We start from the raw sequence: 22,016 nt of genomic DNA, 5'->3' as shown, positions 1-22,016 counted from the left end.
CTCGGAATACGCGCTGTAGTTGTGTTGTCTGTTCGGCGTGATTTTTCGACATGCCGACACTTGTTTTTGGTCTAAGTGATTTAGGTAAAAGTTTTCGGGCTCTCCCCTGGCCCCGCCCGCTCTGCGCAGCGGAAATGTATCGCTGAGCGAGAGCAAAACTTTTGCTGTACATAATCGTTGCTCGTCCCGCCGGAAGTGAATCAAAAGAAACAGTTTACAAAATTCTGTTTCTACTGAATGAATTTTTGAGAAACTTTTCCCGCCAGCCTCGAATCGCAGCGGGCCCAGCCACTGGCCGTGTCTGAATCGTTGCATAATTCGGTGGCACTTGGCCGGCAGTTAACACCGTTCAAGTGAGCCAAAATCAATAAGCAATTGTTTACCGAGATGATTAGCTATGCTACACACACACGCACGCACACACTGTCTCCCTCTCGCTCATTCTCTCTCTCTTTCGCCGACTGTTTGCCAAGCGTTTACGTGTGGATTATGTGACGACTAACGGTTAGCATTTCACGTGAGCTGGAATGTGTGCACGTTTCACACTTGCGATGGGGGAGAGGGAAGGGGGAGGGTGCTGCTCCACAGCTGCTGCTCCCCAGTCTGGTCATAATTCATTTGCATAACATTAACTGCTGCCAGGATGCACGAACATGCAACGCCCGCTCGAGCGGGTCCCTCGAAAGTGTAAAGTGGGCTAACAATTGGGCTTAAATAAAATATGTATGCCAACGAATTATCCACAGACCGTTTAAATATGTAGATAGTGAGCTTTGCTCGCCTTGTCGTTACTATCTTAGTGCGCGCACATCATTTATATGCAACACTTTCGGGGCACCGTAATTGACTTCATATTTTAACTCTTAATATTCATGGAGCTGCTGGAGTGATCCTTCCAGCCTCTGACACTCGGGTCGAATCCAAATGAAACCTTTTGTCAATCTTCATTTCAGCTCAATTTATTTATACACTCTGGCCTAACTTTAATTTCCATGCGATGTAGTGGGACGTCCAATGCTTGTTCTCTTGATTGATTCACTTCTTGAGGAGGGTGGAGACCACAGCGGGCGCCGCATAGGTGGAGACCACAGCGGGCGCAGCATAGGCGGAGTAGACAGACGGCGACACATACGAGGCGGAGTACACGGAAGGAGCGGCTGCGTAGGTGGTGTAGGCACGTGGCACGGCGGCCGAGTAGACGGCAGGTGCGGCTGCATAGGTCACGGCAGGTGCAGCGGCAGCGTAGGTGGCAACTGGCGCCACAAGATGGGCCTGGGCCACGGCGACGAAGAGAGCCAAGCAAATGAGGAACTACAAAGGCAATAGAGCCATAGGTAAACAGAGCTATCTGCAGAGCTGATGGATGGAACTTACTTTCATGTTGATTTTGATGGTTTTTGGTGGTGTTCGACGAACGTTGGAGGTTGGTTGACTGATGCTGGTCCACGGACAGACTGCTCCATTTATACTCGCCGTTGAGCCAGAACAAGTTCTGCGGACACGGATGTGAATTGGTAGCACCGTGGACATTAATCCGGCATATCGAATGGATTAGCTTTACTCGCCTCGCCACCTAATGGATATTTATTTTTAGGCCCTACAATTGACAATTGCGCCAGAAATGTGCCGGGGGCGAGGGGGCTGGGGCTTATTGTTTTCGATTTCAGTTGAGCGGTGACAAGCAATATTGCCAGACACGAATCAAGGTATAAAGGGCAACCAGTATAAAATAATGATATACGCATGTACACATATAAATCGCTGGGTATCTACACAACTGGAAGTCGCCATGTAATTTGCGTCATAAACTCCATGTTTACAAACAATTGTAGCGTTTGGCATTGACATTCACCGACTCGGACGACAGGTGTTAAAAACCACTTAATGAGCGCTCTTTTGTTGTACTTCCAAATATAACAGAGATTGAGATATCGATCATGCTGATTGCCGTTTGACTATGCAATTCATAGCAAGAGCTACTGGAGTGCCGCATGAAAGCGTTTTTTCGATAAAAAGGTCTATGTATATATACTTAGAGTAATTTTAAATGCAATTACTAAGTGAAACTGCTAGTTTGCTACAGTAATTGATATACTGGAAGGAGAGAGAGAGGTACATTGTATATACTGTGTTAAGAAATTCAGCAGAATTGTCATACTGGGTGATACTCTGAAGTCTATTTCCATTTTATGCTTTTTTAGTTGGCGTTTAAGGCTAACTTTAAGGAATTTGAATGGCCCCAGGCCATTATGCCACCCTAATTTAAGGCCAATACATAATTAGTTATTAACATATAAGTAGAAATTTAATTCAAATGCATAAGGTTTTAAAATCTAAGTATAAGAAATCGGATTACATTAAATATTAAAAATCTCAGAACGTAGTTTGCCAATAAGAGATTAGTTTAGTGGAGAGAGCACATGGTAATTGAAGTATCGATAGACTTGCAGCAAGGCATCGATAGTTAACCATAGTGCTATTCCTTCTAAACTAAACTACTTTCTTATTGGCATACTACCACTAACCATACAACATATAGACTGGACAAATAGGGCAAAAATAAGAGAAGAAAAACTGAATCGTTTACTAAATTAATACAGCCCCATTTACGACATTGAAGTTATGTTAAATAAAAAATACATAAAATAGCGCTTGTTATCGATTTTAGGCCCATGTGCTATCGAAGGATTATGTTACGCCTCTACTGTTTCTTACACGAATCCACATTTAAAATTTCATATGGGAGGGGCAGACATTCCAACAGAAGAACAGACATGGATTGAGAATATGTACATATATTTTATGGGGTCTGCCGTGCTTCCTTTTGTCTGTTTTTGTTTTGTCGTATTTTTATTGGGTGCAAATTATATTATTATATATTATATATTTGAATATATTTTGCATAAAATAAATGCCAATAAAATATATAGTTGAGGCATATCATCTTAAACTTTTCAATATAGAAAACTATTCTCTTCGCATTTGTCTCCGATTCGCGCATCCATTTTAGTGGAATACCCCTCCAGTTATCATTGTCAACTGACAACTGTCCCTTTGATATCGATACAACTTTGATAGCTTTTGAAGTTCCGGTCTCTTTAATAGAACTTTTCAAAGCGTGCACAACAATTGTTTTCGTAATGCAGAATAGACAGCTTACAAAAAGCGATTTCTATCAATCGCGAACGGAAAGGAATGATAGAGATAGCTCATCCATGGGCAATGCCGATGAGGCGCTCGAAATGCTAACCTCGAGGCGTGCCAAGCTGCGCGATTGGATACAAAGAGCTGTAAGTAGATATAACACACACATACATACACATACATACACGTATATAGTGAAGAGAACATGTGCAACTCACTCTGCATTCTGGCACTCCCCATCGCAGTGGACGCACTACAACCAAAATCAGATTGACGGGTTTGTGCTGTTGCTGGAGAATTCGATTACGCGCGGGCTGAGGGGCTATCCCGGGTACGAGGAAGATCTGCTAAGAACTCACGCGATGCTGACCGCCCATTACTTTCGCATGGCCTGCAACGAGGTGGGCCAGCGCAGCTGCGATTGGCAGGAGAAGGTCTTGGACCAGCTGCAGATCATTGACGCAATGAATATGGAGTCAAATGAGATTCCGTACTTGCTGTGCCGCGGCTTTGCGCTGATGCTGGTTGATGGCTGTCTTCCGGAAGCGGAGACGCTATTTGTCTCGGCACTGCGCCAGTCGCCATACAATGTGCCGGCGCTGCTGGGCCTCGGCTGCCTGGCGTACAATCGTCAGGAGTACCGCGCGGCCCTGGGCTACTTCAAGAGTGTGCTGTCGCATCACCCAGACGGGCCGGCCGATGTGCGCATGGGCATAGGCCACTGCTTCCTAAAGATGGGCGACCTGGACAGGGCCCGGCGGGCCTTCGAGCTGGCCGTGGAGAGCAACGAGCGCTGCATAAATGCGCTGATAGGCTTTGCCCAGCTGAAGCTCAACGAGCGCCAGCGCGAGGCCAACATGGACGCGACGAAGCTGCTATGTACTGTCTTCGAGCTGAACAATCGGCATCCCGTCGTGCTCACCTGGCTGTCGTGCCACCTGTACTATACGCGCAACTATGAGAAGCTGCGGACGGCGGCGGGCAATGCCTTTCTGATTACCGATGATCCGGATCTGAAGGCCCAGAACTGTTACCACATTGCGCGCAGCTTTCACGCGACGAAGGATTACGATCGCGCCTTCGACTTCTATGGCAAGGCCGTGAAGTACCAGCCGAACTTTTCGCCGCCACACCTGGGCGTCGCCCAGATATACGTGCGTCGCGGGCAGCTGTACTTGGCGGAGCTCTCGCTGCGCACCCTGCTCAAGTTGATGCCCGAGAATAAGGAGGCGCTGCGCATGCTGGGTGCGATCTACACCCAGTCCGCCGAGCCCACTAAGCTGGACAGGGCCGTTCAGCTATTCCAGAGTGCGCTGGACCACGGCGGACGGGAGGACTGCGACACATGGCTGGCTCTAGGCGAGGCGTACGAGCGGAAACAGCAGTGGCAGCCGGCCATTGACGCCTATGAGGAGGCCATCAGCATCTACCAGCGTACGCACGGTCAGGACAAGGACATACCCCTCCCTTGGCTTAATAATTTGGCTGCGCTGCAGCAGCACGCCGGGCTGCCAGAGGCTGCGCTCATTACACTGGATAAGGCAATTAGGGAGCTACCAAAGAACCCGAACTCGGAGCATAGCGAGAGCAATTTACTGACCGTAAGGTTCAATAGGGCGCGCGTGCTGGAGGATCTGGGCTTGGTGATCCAGGCGGAGAACAGCTACAAGCAACTAATCATTGAGTATCCCAACTATTACGACAGCTACCTGCGACTGGGCGTGATGGCCAACAAGTGCAATAAAGCAGTCATGGCAGTGCACTACTTCAGTGCGGTGCTTCGTCTGGAAGCCGATCACATAGTAGCGAGGTAAGAGCTAAGCCGTCTTTACTTTCGTTGTGATAAACCAGTCAACTCTTTGCAGGACGTTTCTGGGCAACTTGTATGCTAGGCATGGCGCTCTATCGCAGGCCATGTGCAGCTACAGTCTGATCATGCGTCGACAAGCCAATGCTGCTGTTTCCAGCACGCTCGTCGCCGTGGGCAACGTGTGCTTGCTCAAGGGGACACGGGCCACTGCCAATGATGAAACGGATATGGCTTTACAGTACAAGCAGAATGCTCTGCAGCTGTTCTGCAAGGTGAGTGGAACGAGGTCGCCATTAGGCCCAAAGTATTTCTCTATTTAATCGTGTATTGCGATTCAGGCCCTCGAGCAGAATAAACGCAATCTGTGGGCGGCTAATGGCTTGGGCGTGGCCATGTGTCATTTAAGCCACTTGACAGCTGCAGAGACAATCTACAAGCAGGTTGTTGAGTCTAGCTCACTCTGCTCGAACGCAATCTTGAACTTGGCACACGTAGCCATGGACTTGAAGCACTACTCGGACTCTGTAGAGATCTATAGGAAGTGCCTAAAGGACGTCCTGCCCGCTAACAGTGTGAAGGAAATGCAAATGATAGCCTCTGCTCTCTATCAGAGCGAGCAATTCGATGAGGCCAAGCTGATTCTGTGCCAGGCACGGCGTGCAGCACCCCATGATCCGAATATAATCTTTAATTTGGGATTAGTCATAAAGCAGGCTATTCGGAGCACATTTGACACCATCCAAACTGATCTCACTGAACTGCAAAAAGCCGAGCAGAACATCAGCATCGCTCTGAGGTTGGTTTTACACTTAATTTTATAGTCTACTTTAATGATTCTAAATGATCTTCTCTTTTTAAAGATTCTTTCAATACCTAAGCCAAGGAAAACAGGAATTTAAATCAGCTAGAAAGCAATCCAAGAAGTGTACCAAGCTTCAACAAAGAATTATAGAACAACTTCAGAATCTGCGTGAACAGGAAGAACTAAGCAAGAAGCAAGAGCGCCGTAAGGCTAAGAAAAATAAGGAAAAGGAAACTGAAAAGGAAGGCCACAACGAAGAGCCACGAAGAATTCATGAAGAAACCCCAATACAAGTTGATGAGCCGAATGAGAACCCAACGGTGGACAATGAATACTCTAAGAAAAAGCGGTCGAAAAAGCGGCGTAATTCGAGCAGAGATGTTGATGAGGTGCAAAACTTAGAGCTGGAGAAATCCAAGAGTAAGAAAAAATACCGAAAGAAGGAAAATCAGCAAGAAATTAGAGAGATACCAAGCGATGTTGATGTAGAGAAGCGGGTGGGTCCGGTAAAGTTATCTGAGCGAGATCGTATTCTCGAAAAAGACCAATCCACAAAGCGGAAAGAAGAAAAAGCAAATGACGCCAATAACCTTCAGTCTGAGAATAAAACGAGCGGGGAAACCTTGCAAACGTATTCAAATAAGTCAATTGCAAAGGATGAGCTTGAACAGAAAGGAAAGGAGGAGTCACTAGATAAGAAGTCACGAAAATCAAAGCGAAAAGAGAAACATAATGATAAGCAAGACGATGGGGTGAAAAAAAAATCAGAGACAGTCCACGATCCAGCTCAAGTTGAGAAGAACCCGCTCCAATTAGAGATAGATTCACTCAATTCAATAGAGGCCTCAATGGAAGCACCTAAGCCAGATAGAGTTGTTGCTTCGAGTAGGGAAACCATGAAAAAGCATTCTAATAATGCAATGGATATGGCTGAGTTTAAAAAGGAAGAAAAGGAGGAGTCACTAGATAAAAAGTCACGAAAAGCAAAGAGAAAAGAGAAGCAAAAGCAAGTTGAAGGTGAGGAGAATAAAAAGGCGGTGACAGTCGAGGATCCAGCTGTAGTTGGGAAGAGCCAGCTCCAGTTATTTAACTCAAAAGTTGCCTCAATGGAATCACCTAAGCCAGAAAGCTTAGGTGCTTTGAGCGGGAAAACCTTGAAAAATCATTCTAATAAGGCAATGAATAATACTGAGCTTGAACAGGAAGGACAAGATGACAAGAAAATTGAAAGTGAGGAAAGTAAAAGTCTAGAGATAGTTCACCGTTTAACTCAAAATAATGAGAAACAACTTCAGGTAAACTCAATAGATGCTGTATTGGAAGCATCCCAGCCCGAAAACATAGATGCTTTGAGTGGGGAAGCCTTGAAAAAGGATGAACATCAAGATAAGAGACAAACAACAGAACAGAAGCTAATCGATAAGAAAATCGATGAGTATAGGAAACCAGAGAAGGTCCGAGGTCACGTTCAAGTTGAGAAACTGCTTCAGCCAAACACGGATATATTAAAATCAATGCCTGAATCGAAGCCACATAATTCCGATACTTCGAGTGAGGAAACCTTGAAAAGGCATTCTAGTAAGTCAATGATGAAGGACAAACATGAAAAGGAAAGAAAGGAGGAGACACACGATAGGAAACGATCAAGAAAACACAAGCACACACAAGATAAGAAAATCGACTATGAGCAAAGTAGGAAGCCAGATAAAGGCCGAGATCCCACTCTAGTTGAGAAGAAGCTGCTTCAGCCAGAGGCAGATGTATTAAAATCAACGGCTGATTTAACGAAAGCACAAAAATGCGAAAACTTAGATACCTCGAAGGGGGAAGCCTTGAAAACGCATTCAAGTAAGTCAATGATGAAGGATGTACATCACAAGGAGCGAAAGGAGCAGACACAAGATAGGGGAGAAACACGAGAACAAAAGCCAATCGATAATAAAGTCGAAAGTCAGGAGAATAAAAGCCCTGAGAAAGCCCGAGGTCTAGCTCATGTTGACAAGAAGCTTCAGCCAGAGACGGATTTATTCAAATCAATGGCTGAACCAAGACTACAAGACTTAGATGCTTCGAGCGGGGAAACCTTGAAAAAGCATTCAAGTAAGTCAATAACAAGGGGTGAACGCCGAAAGGATGAAAAGGAGGAGACACAAGATACGAGACAAGCACGGAGAGCAAAACCAATTGATAAGAAAACTGAAAGTGAGTACAAATATCCAGAGCCTGTGCGAGGTCCAGCTCAAGAAAAGCCGCCAGATATATTACAATCAATTGCTTCATTAATGGTAACACCCAAGGCAGAGGCTTCAAACAAGGGGCAGAAGCACACGTCACGGAAACGAAAACACGATGATAAAGAGTTGGGGAATGAGAAGAAACACAAGTCAGATGGAAAAGGAAAGAAATAAAGCGCATAAATGCAGGTGAATTGGAATGAGACGACAGCATTCACTTTAAGAGTCACAGTAGCTCGATTGCCCATATAGACACCACGGGCAGATTCGATTATTCAGTGTGTAGTCACTCGCTGTTAATATTTAGGGAATGGCAGTATGTATTTTCTGCAAATGTCGTAGCACTTAACATCAGCGGACTTTTGAATTCCTTCGAGATAAAAATAAAAGAAACGCGCAAACATAAAGGTCTCGTACAATTTATTTGTGGACACGATATGTGACTGAGTTGTCGCAGAGGGGCTGAGTGGGGGGCTAGCCCCGTTGAGACTGGGTTATGTGTATGCGTGTGTGTGGACTTACGTGTGTGTTCATTTGAATGTCAAGTCATGTTAAATAACCGCAGGACATTGGTCGCCGGCTTAAATTACGCATACTGGAGCCACTTTGTAACTGTCAGAGTCAAACGAACCGAAGTCAAATTCAAACGCGAAAAAATATGTTCGCTCATTAATATCAATTTATGAGCTGAGACACGAAATTAGTCAAGTGACAAGTTGCGCTGCAGGATGTGGACTTCACACAGACCCACACACACACACTCACACAAATACACACAGGCATTTTCTGTCGTTGACATCTGAAGGCATACATATATGAGTTTCTGTTTAGTTTTGGGTGCTTTTTGTGGTTTGCGTCTGGGGCTTTATTGTGTTGCGTTAATTAATTCCAAAAATGTATTGCGTGTTCTGCCAAAAGGACAAATATGCACACACGGAATCATGTCATGTGGGTCCTGTTGCGTGTGTAGACGGCGGCTATGTGTGTGTCTGTCTGTGTCATTAGCAGCGACTCTTTAAATTATGAAAAATCATATTATGTGTATACATGCATATATAAAGCAAATCAGCGTCAAATGCCAGCCGACAGTCAAGCTCTGACAGCTTCTTAGCACAAATGCCTAAGGAATGTGCTCATAAGCTAAAAATAAATGAAGGCTCTCCATATCGAGCGGCACATCAATCAGATATACAAGCCGTATCGTCATCATCCAATTAAAGTCTGCGCATTCGTTTTCAGATTTAGTTCTTTATTTATTCTTGCACATATTTCAGATTTGTTTTAATTCTCTTCATATTTAGATTTATCTTATAAAATGATAATCCAAATCAATACATGAAAGATTTCGCTTACAATTTAAATAATTGACAGACAAAAGTGTAAAACTAGGTTTAGCGACAATTCGAAATGAAAGTAAACTTGAAAATATATATATACTTGTGTGGGAAGTTATACAGTTCACTATACAATATATATATTAATTAGAATTAAGTTATTTTAATTTACAATTCGAGTCACATTATTATTTGATTTCGTCCATTCAAAAAGCACTTGCAATTAATTTATTAAGATGGTTCCAAACAAATTTCTACACTTGACAAAAACTTGAAGTTTCAGAGTGTTATTTATTTAATTTCTTTATTTTTTTTTATTCTTAAAGAGTTGAATTTGAATAATTTTTGTTTTGGGCGGGTGGCAAATTTTTTACATACACATTGAACATTGGCGCGAGCATATGGATTTTTTTTTTCAATATTTCTGTTTTTTTTTAATATATACTATATATACTTACATATTTGATAAAGTTTCGACAACAGATGCTCCATAAAGTTCTTTCACATTTAACAAAATATTATCAGTGTTATACGAGTAACATATATCGTATGCAATATATATACATATATCTTGATTTGCGCTTAGCTTGTTTCCATTAATGTTTATCTATGTGTATATAATACGTTATCTATGCCATATAAGTCAGTAATATACTCAGGATTTGTTCATTTTCGAAAGGGGGATAGTCTTTTCGTAGATTCAATGTGACTAACTAATTTAGTTACAGACTACACGAGTTAAGTGACTATAATTAATGCTAACCTCTATGGATCTCATAGTCTTAGTCTAGTTAGTATATACAATACGGGACACATCTAAATTCTCAAAGGGTTCTTCGATATACATTCATATACTATATATTTGCTTCGTATATTCATATATATTTTCGCTATGATGTATTTGCATTTAGTTAAGTATTTGTTTAAACTAGTTTATTGGTGAATTCACAAGCATAGCTCATTAATTTCATTGAAGTAATTTGCGCACAAAGTATCTCAAGTATAACTAGTTCAGTATCTAACTGTTTCTTGGTACATACTCGTAAGTGTAAGCTAAAACTATCAGTATTGCCTGGTTTCACCGAAATGCATATATATCCTCGTATGTATATATGCCGAACTATATGCAAACTGCTCTTCGGGTAGTGGAGTAAACTATAAATGCTTCGTTCTCTTGTGGTTTACAGTTCAAGTCGAGTCCGCTCAATTCGCTCCTAGTCGCTCTGCCCTCTTGGAAGTCTTGTAAGTTCTGTTCGCTTCGCCTCGCCTCATGCGAAATGTCTGCCGTGAGCTATGTTCGAAGAGCTAGACGAAGGTGCTGGACAACTACATAACTATAATACAGTGTGGGAGTGCAGTTCTGGCTCGGGCCTGGGCTGGGCCGGGTAGTGCAGCTGAGGGGGAGGAGGATTGGTTTAGACGATGGTGGTGCGCTCGGCGCCCGATGTGGTGCACGTACTGCTCCCGCCTATGCACACGATCTGACATTTAATGTCATCTTTGGCTAACTCTCAGGAGCCCATCGTCTCGTAGTTACTCGCGCCACCGCCGACGACTCCCATCAAGGAGCTGCCCACGCTCAGCAGCGGCGACTGTGTGCCAGCCCCGGTGCCCAGCGTGCTGTAGGCGGTCTGGGTGCGCGGCGAGGTGAGCAGCGACTGGGCAGCTCCGATGGTTATGTTGCCGCTGGTCACCGAGCTGGTCATCGCTGCCGAGACGCCGCCCAAGTGCAGGCTGCCCGGATGCGGCAGCGTGTTGCACGTGATGCCAGCTCCAATGCTGCCGCTGTTGGTCTGCAGCGAGCCATTCGACTGGCCATTCAGCAGCGGCATGGTGCAGGTCGTGGTCGAGCCGTAGGGCGAGGTTGGCGACGTGCGTGTTTCGTACGCGGGCAAATAGGTGGTGGCGCCTCCGTTCGGCCCACTGCTGCCGCGTCCCGGTATTCTAGTATAAATATTTGGCGGCGTTCGTGTTGACAACAGGGGCGGCGGAGCCGTGTAGACCGGGCGCTGGGCAGCTGGCGCCCTCTGTGGTGTGTTGTACAAACTAAAAGCGGGATTGGTCGTCAGCGACAGTTCTCCATACTGCAAAGAGAGCGAGAGAAAAAGAGAGAAAGAGAAAGAGAAAGAGAGAGAGAGAGACATTGTTCGTTTAGTAACTGCTCGCTCATAAATAATTTAAATTGAAGTGCAACTTTCGTGCATGTTCAAAATTCAGATAACTAATTTTTGCATGTGTGGCTAAAAAGTTGGCAACCAGTGAAAACAACTTGAACTGCTAATGAGCTTGTTAGCCAACAGCACAAACCGAAAACCCAAACAGGGGCAACTTTAAATGTGCTTGGCCACAGTCAAAGCAAAAACTATTTCTGAGCTCATCAAAATTTGATGCCTTGACCCCTTGCTGAATAAAAGCAACAACTGTCCACCTCCTCTCCTTTCGTGCATGGGCATTATTAATACGAGCTATAAATGAAATCCTCCTGCGGCTCATACGACACGAAACTTGCGTTATTGATGGAGCTTGACACCTTCAATTGTTTGCCGTAAGTGTTTCAATATTTGAATTTTAAGTTTATGCTTAAAATAAACAAAGCAATGCCGCTTATTATCAGCGTGTCAACGGACTGTTAGCATTTCGGTCTAAATAAACCCACAATCGCATGTAATATTTATTTACGATCTCTGACTAATTGGTGCCAAATGTAAGCAAGCTCTTTACCCAATTTGCGTTGGCTGTCGAACAATGGCAACGCCCACGCTCTGCCAATGGCCTGCTAAATCAATACGCGTCAATAATGCGTAATAATAATTTGTGTGGTCTATGAACATGAAATCAGATATTTCTAGCTGCCCATAGAAAATGCGAGTTCTGTTGTTTACTGCTTACATCGGTTCGTGTTTCTGTTTTTCGTTTACTGAAATGAAGGTCGCATTGACGACTCTGATATCAAATTAAAATGAATCGAAGCTGTGCTGGCTGGCTGATTGTCAGGATATTGGGTTCATTTCAGCTAAATATAGACCTCAACTTGATGGGCTTTAACTGAAGGGCAGTTTAGTGGCTTCTTGCAGAACTCAGACAGTTGGAACACCCGAAACCTGAGTAACTAATCTTTGCCAGTGAATGGTTTTATGGAGAGCACAATTATATAATAATTTAGATTGCAAATATATTTTTATATTATGTGCATATTGTTTCGCCCCAAAAGTATGCAACATAAAAGTAAATTGCGAAACGTATCTGCCCCAAATTATGTTTTACTTTCTTAAACTTAATTTTTGGCAGCTCAAGGTCTAGGACATTTTATTATCCCAATTATTGAGTAACCAAGCGGAGAAAGAGAAGAATTAAACGGGTGTCACCTATTGGATTTCCATAATAAATTGTTGAAGTATTTTTAAATTTTTCAAAATAGCAAGAAATATCTTTTTTATAAGCTGAATTAATTCTGTCTTAGATTTAGTTGTCCCTAATGGTAGCAGCCTAATGCAGCAGCAAAATATTTATAAAACTTAAAGTGAATCAAAAACAATAAAATTGTTTAAAAAAAAATTTTAAATAAATTACAAAAAAAAAAAAAAAATAAAATAAAACTTGTTAAATCAAATGTAAAAATTAAAAAAAAGGTAATAATAATAATTAAAATAAAAAACTAAAATCAAAAGAAAAAATTTTGTTAGCAAGGAAACTTGTTAATTATAATATAAAATTTAAAAAATATATACAAATTAAAGCAAAAGCTAAAAGCTTGTTAAAAATAAATATAAAAATTACAAAAAAAAAGCCAAAATAAAATATTAAAATAAGAAATAATTTGTATCACATTTAGCCTAAGCTTTAACTAATGATTCCTCGCAAACGGTCAACCCTGTACATATATATTATATGCATATTTATATATTTCTATTTTTGTTTACTTTCTTTTAATAGACAAATTTGCTTGGGTAGATTGAATTTTCCAGGTAATTTTGAATGTTATGCATCAGAAATCATAAACGCCAAAGGCTTGCCATGCGCTTTGGCTAATGTTAGTTTCTATGGCGGCACTCACCTGTTTGCCGAATGTGGGCGATAGCGAGGGCGGCGGCGGCGAGGCGGTGTTGATGCGCGCGGGCGGCGTGTAGAGAATGCGCTGTGATTCCATATTGAGGCGGTCGAATGCCTTCTCCTCTAGATGGAATTCGTCCTCGCTGTTGGCCTCCTGCGGCACAACGTCCGGGTTTTTGTCCTCCAAGCTTGAATGGCTGCCCATGTTGCGGGACAGGGGCTCAGCGCTGCCCTTGTCCGCCTCTGTTGTGGTCGCATCGCCGCTCGCATGCCGCCGGCTCTGCTTGCTGCGGAATTTAATAAAGATCACAACACAAATGGCCACCAGAAAGAGTGTCGCAATGACGCCAACTAGCGCCCCCAGCAGCGGTGTCAGTTGCACCAGCACCGCAGTCGAGGAAGCTGCAACAAGAGCGAGAGAGAGAGACAGAAGAAGGGAGAGAGACGTTGCATGAGTAAAACGATGCAAATGAGTGCTATGGAAAATGCCAAAAGCCCGAGCAGGTGGCTCAACTGTTGACTTATTCATGGCGCCACGTCTTACCTGTGCGCAGGAGGGGCGCCGAGAGTGTGCGTCCACGCACGCGATATGCCACCTTGCTGGAGCCCTGTGCATTGACAGCAGTTACCCGAATGTTAAACGCCGAGTCGCTGGGCAGGCGCTTCACTGTGAAGTCCGCATACTTATAGGAAGCATTGTACAGTATCTGGCGCGTGAGCTCGTCGTACACCTGGGCATGGAAATGTTGCGGAATGCCGCCATCATAGCCGGGCACGCACTGGATCTGCAGCGAGTTGGCCGTCGCATTATACGCCGTGCAGTTCTTAACCGGCTCCGGCAGATCTGGCGGGGAAATGGAAAATGGAAAATTATTAATGGTAAATTAACAAGTTAATTGAGAGTGCTTAATATATTCCACTAATGACATATGAGTACATCTACATATAGAAGTATTCTATTTCAGTTAATTGTACGGAAGGAACTCCCGTTCTATGGAAAGCGGAACCCGCCTCACAGCATGTACGCCGGATATCAATTTTCTAATAAAACGTTAAAATTAGAAATCCATTTTATAGACAGTTTTAGCCATCGGATTTGATTAGCTGTCATGGGGCGAAAATAGAATGAAACCAATAAATTTGTAGCCTGCTCCAGCTTTTACCTAGTGATGGGGAAATTGAATAAGCTTTAAGCTTAAATTATTCCGAATTCCCGTACATATTTGTGCACTAAATTTCGCTGCTGTGCGACGATCCGTGTTGGCCTTTTTGCAGGCCATGGTCATTGTGTATTTTAATTTAACGGGAACGGCAACGGCAACAACAACGGCAACAGCCAATGGCGATAGGTAAATAAATGATGCGCCTCGCAATTTATTGCATTTGATTATCAGATTATTGGCGACACAGATTGAAGCTGGCTGCATCAACACCAGCAGCAACAGCAGCAGCAACATGACTGTTGGTAAACGTGGCTTTTATTGCAGCCAGGGATAGCCGGACAGCCGGACAGCTGGACACACGGACAGCTGAACGAGCTGCTGTGCCAAACGACAAACAATTGCGACGCGTAAAATTGCCACAGCGTGGCAATATTTTCCAGCAGCAAAATGTAAATAGAGATTCACGCACCAAATGGCTGCCACTTGGCCGCGATACGTGCAACAATTAACTACTGGCCACAAGCCCAACCCCAAAAGCCCAACACCAACACCAGCACCAACCCCGAGCCGAGACCCAAACCAGACTCCTGTCAACCGCAGCAGCTGCAATTGGGTAAACATCTTGCACGTCCGCGTGTGTTGCAATGCACGTTGCGAAATTAATTAAGAGATATTTGTTGGTTTTTCAATTTGAAGTTAACTGACTGACTGACTGACCGATTGACCGATTGACTGATTGACCGATAAGTCATCAGAGGCACTCACCTGCTGGCTGGATGTGATACCAACAGGGCTGGCTGTGGCCCATGGGGCTGCTGGCCACGCACGAAATCGCGCCGAAGCTCTCGTAGCTCTCCACATGATAGCTGTACACATTGTTCAGCGGAGGCGCCGTTGTAGTGGTGGGCGTGGCCAGGAGCTGTCGGTGATGCTGCTGCTTGTGCAGCGCTGCCAGGCGCTTGCGCTCGGCCAGCTGTCCGGCGCTAGCCGCACTGATGTGATGGGCACCCGCCTCGCCCGGCTGCAGCTGTGCGGCGGGCTGCTTGCGCTGGGGCTGCTTGCCGTCCACGTGGTTCTTGTGCACCATGTTCGAGTATACCATTTGGGTGTAGGGCGGCTCCGCGTAGTCCGCATAGCTGTCGAGCTGCTGCTCATGGTCCTCCAAGTCCTGGTCGTAGTCATCCTCGAAGCGCACGGCGGCTGTCATGTCCACAATGCTGGCCACGCGCCCATGGCGACCGTGCAGCAGTCGCTGGCCACCATGTGCGTGCTTCCGTTTGCTGCGCTGATAATATCCGCCGGAAGCGCCCGATGGCAGCAGCAGGGGCAGCGTGGCGGGCGCCAGCTGCGCCAGCACCGGCAGCTCAATGAGACTCTCCAGCGAGTTGTTGAAGTGCCACTTGTAATTTAGATTATCGAGTGGATTGGCGTCCACCTCGCAGGTAATGTTGATTGTCTGCTTGAGTGCGGCGCGTATAATCGTCGAGTCGGACTTGCACACGGGCGGATCTGCAAAGTAGGAGCAAGGGCACGAAAAGCAGTGCAGGCTTGAGTCGAGTGCTCGGTCAAGTACTGTCGGCTCGTGTCGGTCACTTACATTTGACGTCCAGGTAAACCTCGTTGCTGGACACGCTGCCCTGCAGATTGGTGGCGCGGCAGAAGTACTGGCCATGCGACGACTTCGAGATACCCTGCAGGACGAGCGTCTGATTGGAGATGATGATGCCGCGTGAAGAGTGCAGCTGCTTATCCTGTGGGGCGGGAGGGGCAGGCAGGGAGATAGACATTCAGAGCATATTAATTTATTGGACTGCTAAAGGGACTTACATTATGATACCACTCGACGCGCGTTATGGCGGGATTGGCACGCACATCGCATTCCAGGTACACATCGGAGCCTTTCAGCAAGTTGTTGGCATCGAGCGGCGCGCCCAAGTTCAGGTTCACAATGGGTGCATCTATAATGAATGGAAGAATGATGTAGTAAAATCTATATAATTTTTTAATTAAATATGTAGAGATATAAAAATTATAAATTATCAATTAAGTTTTCAGGATACCCTATAATAATATAATAATCATACGTACACTAAAAATGAATTGCAAGAAAAGTAATATAAGCACTTGTATAAATAATCCTATAAAATATATATTTTATATATTCAAGATAAACTAAATTAGATACTATATATATAAGTTCTTTAAATAAAATATATATTATTTTTATTTACAAATGACTAAATTTATTTCCCATTAAAGGTAGCAGGAAATTTATTTTAAAAATTTAAATACATTTTTTAAATAAAATTTATATTATATATATTAAAAATGCTTCCACGAAAAGTAGATGAAATTTATTACTAAATATTAAAGTAAACTGTATATGTATTATATATAAAATAGACCTAATTAACTTCCCATTAACTTGAAAAAATCAATAAAGATTAAAATATGTATTATGTGTATTTAAAATGGACTAATTTAAGTAACAGCTAAATCTTGAAAAAATCGCTTAATAATTTAATTACTTATTATTTAATTTAAATTAAAGTTTTTTTTTTTAAATATTAAAAATTTATAGAGGACGAAAAAACTTGTTTATTAAAATGTATGAACTTGTAACTGAAACGAAAGGTTTCAACTTACGCGTCACGTTGAGCACTCGCGAGTCCTTGAGGTAGAGGCCCATGTTGCCATTGCCCAGAGTCGTCATCACCGTGGTATCGCCTTCGTGCAGCTGCTGGGAGGTAATGCCCGAGTTGAGAGCAATGGAGCAGACAACTTGACGCTCATTGTCCTCCGGCACGGGTATGAGCATTAGCTCCGAAATGGTCGTATTGCCATCGGAGGAGGTCTGCAAGGCAAAGGGGTTCGATTAATGGCAGATAATCGGGACCTGCTGCCTGACTTACCGACTGAGAGGAGCCCTTCAGTATCTGGCCCGCCTTTGACCAGATGATATGTGGCGGCGGACGAGCCCCGATGGCTGTGCAGGTCACATGGGTGCGTGTGCCAGCGACAACGGCATGATTGAGGCCCTGCAGCAGTAGACTCAGTGGGGGCACTGTGAACAGAAGAGAGCACCACACGATGGGGTTATTGGGGCTGCACAACACGGTACTTGGGGCTAAAGAGCTATTTTAATTACGCCTAATTCGCTGTTGACTATGCACTCCAAACCACTTTACAACTGCCATATAACTAACTGTATACAACTGTATTATTATCATTGTGCCGCGCACCCACGGGATCCGCAGTGCGATTAGCATATTCGCCCGCCCACACCCACCACTCACACACACACACACACCCACACATTGAGTTGTTAGTTTCAATGCCATAAATGCATAAACATTGGATTACAGCATTCGGACCACAATGACAAAAACTTTAATTACATTAATTTTCATGCAAAAGGCTGTCAGGCCCGCGCCCTCCGCCTGGCCTTGACCTGTCGACATTTGGCAAACGCCCACATCGAACCATAAACATAATTACACAAACACCAATAGAGATGGAAAATAATAGATGCAGCCTGAATTGGGGTGTGGGTGGGCAAATGTTTTGTTTTTAGCATAGGCAATTTGAATAAAATTTGTAATACGAAACGGGACACGCATACTAAAGATGATGGCCCCAACTTACGGTTCATGTCCAGGATAACTTTTTTGGTCAGCGCCGGAACGACATGGCCATTGGTGGCCTGGCAGGTGTACATCTGGAGGAGAAAGTAAACAAAATAGCATATATATAATAAATAAATTGATTTATGCGCTGCACAATAATTGGACTTCTATGAATACAATGTGCGATAAAATATTGGCGATAATGGGAGATTATAAATCAACCAGACCTGAAGAGGTGAACATTTAATTTTAATTGCCTGAAATGTTCGGCGAACACGCCTAGCTCCTTGTCGCCCCGCCTGTATCCTCCCCTCTCACACTCTCTCTCTCTCGCTCTCTCTCTAGCTGCTTTCCTCTTCTTCCGTATCTCGCGGTCCCCAACCACGAAAATGTTAATCAATTATGTTACGTTCCGTCGCAGTCAAAGTGGTTCAAAGGCTCGCTCTGTTAGCCGGCATATCATAAATTCTGTAGCCAAGTTGGCTCTTGCCGTTGTTGGCCGTTGGTAATGCGATACTTTCTGGCTAGGCATACAACAGCGTACACACATTTCCCATTTCCAATTCGGGCATTTTATTGAGGCACGAAAATTGTAACGATGTCTAATAAAAATATTTGCATAACTTGGGGAAAATTAAAACGCGCTGCTCAGTCTGTCAAACTGTCGTTTTTGGCTAGGAAATTAGGTCATAAATATTGTTCGGGTTATACAATATTTCTGTCGCATCGACCACTCGCCAGGTGGGCTACCCCCTAGGCCACGCCCCGTCCAATGGCTGACCGATGTGTTTATTGCCAATGTACAATGCATTTCTGTTTGTTTATTTATTTATATTTATTGTTTTTGCTTTTCTGCTGATGTTTGTTCAGCGTTTAACGGAATTGTTTTTTATATTGCTGCATAGCTAAAGACCATGTCGCATTTAAATACCAATTGAGTTGAGCTATTGTTGAGCGGTTAATGATGTTGGAAGCTCGTGGTTCCCAGGCCTAAGCCAATGCTAATTTGCTGAATACTGCGTGGAATTTTTATTTAAATATTCAATTTATAAACAATACTAGCTGCTCGAAAGAGCTTTGCTCGGTTATTTATTTAAATATTTAATATAGAATTTATTTAATATAGAAAACTTTAACGCACACATAATACGCATAATCCTCTTTGCGTTGGTTAAATTATGAAAACTGATTACATATAATTATATTTATGAATTGGTTGTTATTATATTTTTATTTTAGTATTATTTTCATTTATATTTATTTTTGTTATTGCCTTAGTATTTGATTTATTCCATTTCCCGATTTCTAATGTATCACACTTCTACAAAATTTCAGCTAGAAAATCTATGTGGTTCTCTCTAAGCGATATATGAAGTTCTTTTTTTTTTATAATACTTTAATAGAGTTGTAATATTATTAGAAAAATAAAAATATGTTAAAGGATAATTGAAAAGAATGCTGTCGCTAAACAACAGAATCAAAGTGGATAAAATAAAATGAATAAAAGGACTTGAAGCAAAAATCTGAATAAAATGTATAAAAACTTTAAATAACTTAAATTATTTAATATTATATAGCGTAGAAAAAAATTAAAAAATTATAAACAGTTCTAATACAATATAAATAATAATAATAATAAATACAAATATATTATTTATTATAATATTGTTTGTTATTTATTTTATTTTTATCCGACAGTTTATTAATATTCTCGAAATTTTCATATTGCATCATAGATAGTGTAGAATTCTATTTTTTTTTTCATTCTTCAACTTTTACTATGCACTAGAAGTATTCAAATCTCTCCTCTTTATATAATAGTTTATCAATAATATAAATAATGAAATGAACTCTTTACTGTAATTTACAGAGTATATTTCGATAAGATTTATGCCTAGTCTTCTTCGAGTGTGGTATACCTGTCATGTGTTTGCAAGTCAGCTGAGGATTATCATTCAAGAAAGTTCTAATAATTTTCGGGATTTATACCGCACAAGTTTCAGGCATTAATTTGGTTCTGTTCACAATGACTGCGCGAGCACAATGACTGCCATTCACAATGGCCTACAATTTGTACAAGTGGGCCGCTCTATAGGTGAGTGGAGCGTGCAGCTCTGAATCGCTGGATTAGCGGTCTAACAATATTGTTCATTACACCAAGCCAAGTAAAATCGGCTTAGAATCAACTGCCAACTGGCAGCCCGCCGCTGTCTGCTGTGCACTGTCCACTGTCGACTGTCCGTCCGGCATTGCCCGGCTCTGAACAATTCCCAATGCAGTCGCGGCTGCATTCATTTCCCAGGCGCTTTGATTTCTATTAGCCATTGTGCGGACGCGAATGGGGATTGGGATGCGGCTGTGGCTGTGGCTGTGCCTGAGTGTCGCTGTGGATCTGTGGGTCTATGGGTCTGGGGGACGACACGGCCACACCGCGCGCTGTCATTAATGGGGCGCTGCTTTTGTGGCTAACCGAAATAAATGGGCGGCGGCATTGGCCATTGTGCATTGGGGCTTAGAAGCGCGTCTTTGTTGACTGCTCATAAATAAGGCTTAAGAATTTGGGGATGTCAGCTGGGCGGCGGCGCACTTACCGTTAGCAGATCCTTGCGCTGTATATTCTTGAGGTGCAGCGTATTGCGCACCGAGCCGTCGGGCAGCACCTGAAAGGAGTCGTCGATAAGGGCGTGCTCGCGCCACCAGGAGACGCGCGGCGGTGGCACGCCGCCACTGGACAGGCAGGTCAAGTTGATGCTGTCGCCTTCCAGATAGGGGCCAGCCGTCTGGTCGCGCACCGCGGCTCCATGATGGTCCAATATGGTCAGCTGGGTGGGCGGCACTGCGAATGGAAGTGGCAAGTGGGAAAATAATAGATTAGAAAGTCAAGTGGAGAGAATAAGGAAGATAGGAATTAAGTCTTTCGGACTTGGCATTTCTACTCACCAAGGACTGTCACATTAATGCGCCAATTGCGGGTTGGTGATTTATGGAAATCAACGCGACATTTGTAGAGCCCAGCATCTGTGGTCTGGATGTTCTTGATGCGCAAAGCCGGCGGATTTGTGTCATAGTAGAAGTGGGCCTTTTTGTTAAAGACGTTCTCGTCCGCCCAGGGCACGGCCTGGTGGAGCGGACGCCCCCTTGCATCAAAGCTGTCGGTTCGACCAGAAGAAAGTTAAAAATTTCAATTATATTAACATACATTTGCATATTTCAAATGTCACCAAAGGGCTTTGGCAATGTAATTGAATTCTGTAAGTGGACTCTTGAGTTAGGCGAAAATTACTAAAGATACATAGATATACAAGTTGTTGACCCCATTGTACATATATATACTACATATATGACACTCGGAAAGTCTGTGCATCGGCACACCCCAGAGATTAGTGCACATGCCAGCCATTCACCTGGGCATCGTTTTAATGGTCATCAATCGATTTTATTTGGCAGCAATTAAGCGAGCCGAGCGAAGGAAAAATGTGTGTGGAGAGAAATGTGTGTCAAATCAGAAATGAAATGGGCATAAAAATTGCTGAAAATGCAACAAAATCCACTCGTAATCGCCGTAAAAATAGAATGTCTCATTAACTCTCTCCACCCAATCCAATCAGAACGCCCAGCCGAACAATGGGAAAGGAAATTAAAAAAATATACAGGGAGGAGAAAAGAAAACATTTTTTATTGTTATTGTCAAAGGTTTTTGGTTTATGGCTGTTGCTATGCATTTTGACAAGATTCCGCATGATGTGTCAACGCCTCGATAGCCACGAAGAAGCTATAGAAGCTACAGAAGCAACAACATATCGTAAATAATCCAAAGTGCAGTCGGAACTTTCGTTTTTCATTTTATTTGTAT

The 22,016-nt window shown here is 43.4% G+C and overlaps 3 protein-coding genes across 3 annotated transcripts in view; 1 reads left to right on the top strand and 2 right to left on the bottom strand.

The window, feature by feature from the left end:
* Positions 1 to 943: 943 nt before the first annotated feature.
* Positions 944 to 1,622, bottom strand: LOC6580762 (pupal cuticle protein C1B). The gene is made up of 2 exons (XM_032730022.2): positions 1,375 to 1,622; positions 944 to 1,311 (listed from the first exon to the last, which is right to left on the bottom strand). The coding sequence occupies exons 1-2, from the start codon at positions 1,528 to 1,530 to the stop codon at positions 1,036 to 1,038; spliced, it is 432 nt and encodes a 143-aa protein (XP_032585913.2). The 5' UTR covers positions 1,531 to 1,622; the 3' UTR covers positions 944 to 1,035.
* A 1,449-nt stretch (positions 1,623 to 3,071) lies between these two features.
* On the top strand, positions 3,072 to 8,397 carry LOC6580761 (RNA polymerase-associated protein CTR9 homolog). The gene is made up of 5 exons (XM_002006528.4): positions 3,072 to 3,290; positions 3,390 to 4,954; positions 5,010 to 5,226; positions 5,293 to 5,750; positions 5,815 to 8,397. Exons 1-5 carry the CDS (start codon positions 3,141 to 3,143, stop codon positions 8,162 to 8,164), a joined length of 4,740 nt encoding a protein of 1,579 aa, XP_002006564.3. The 5' UTR covers positions 3,072 to 3,140; the 3' UTR covers positions 8,165 to 8,397.
* Positions 8,398 to 9,730: 1,333 nt separating this feature from the next.
* The window catches only part of LOC6580760 (nephrin), a 53,390-nt gene continuing 41,104 nt past the window's right edge, over positions 9,731 to 22,016 (bottom strand). Inside the window, 11 exon segments of the mRNA XM_002006527.4 lie at positions 9,731 to 11,408; positions 13,379 to 13,776; positions 13,919 to 14,218; positions 15,303 to 16,046; positions 16,135 to 16,288; positions 16,365 to 16,495; positions 17,184 to 17,391; positions 17,450 to 17,601; positions 18,183 to 18,255; positions 20,755 to 20,999; positions 21,104 to 21,312. Of these exon segments, the coding sequence (XP_002006563.4) occupies positions 10,836 to 11,408; positions 13,379 to 13,776; positions 13,919 to 14,218; positions 15,303 to 16,046; positions 16,135 to 16,288; positions 16,365 to 16,495; positions 17,184 to 17,391; positions 17,450 to 17,601; positions 18,183 to 18,255; positions 20,755 to 20,999; positions 21,104 to 21,312 (3,187 nt within the window). The 3' untranslated portion in view covers positions 9,731 to 10,835.

This window comes from Drosophila mojavensis, unplaced genomic scaffold (genome assembly GCF_018153725.1).
Source record: "Drosophila mojavensis isolate 15081-1352.22 unplaced genomic scaffold, ASM1815372v1 contig_81, whole genome shotgun sequence".
Classification (NCBI taxonomy): domain Eukaryota; kingdom Metazoa; phylum Arthropoda; class Insecta; order Diptera; family Drosophilidae; genus Drosophila; species Drosophila mojavensis.
Note: the sequence above shows the minus strand (reverse complement) of the source record. Positions and strands in the feature narration are given on the sequence as shown.

What these genes read in the sequence shown, in the direction of transcription:
- LOC6580762 (XM_032730022.2), bottom strand. Translation starts at nt 1,530, where the DNA reads ATGTCCACGGTGCTACCAATTCACATCCGTGTCCGCAGAACTTGTTCT. An exon ending in CCATCAAAATCAACATGAAA is followed by an intron (nt 1,312 to 1,374) that starts GTAAGTTCCATC and finishes TTGCCTTTGTAG; the next exon opens with TTCCTCATTTGCTTGGCTCT.
- LOC6580761 (XM_002006528.4), top strand. Translation starts at nt 3,141, where the DNA reads ATGCAGAATAGACAGCTTACAAAAAGCGATTTCTATCAATCGCGAACG. An exon ending in GCCGATCACATAGTAGCGAG is followed by an intron (nt 4,955 to 5,009) that starts GTAAGAGCTAAG and finishes AACTCTTTGCAG; the next exon opens with GACGTTTCTGGGCAACTTGT. An exon ending in AACATCAGCATCGCTCTGAG is followed by an intron (nt 5,751 to 5,814) that starts GTTGGTTTTACA and finishes CTCTTTTTAAAG; the next exon opens with ATTCTTTCAATACCTAAGCC.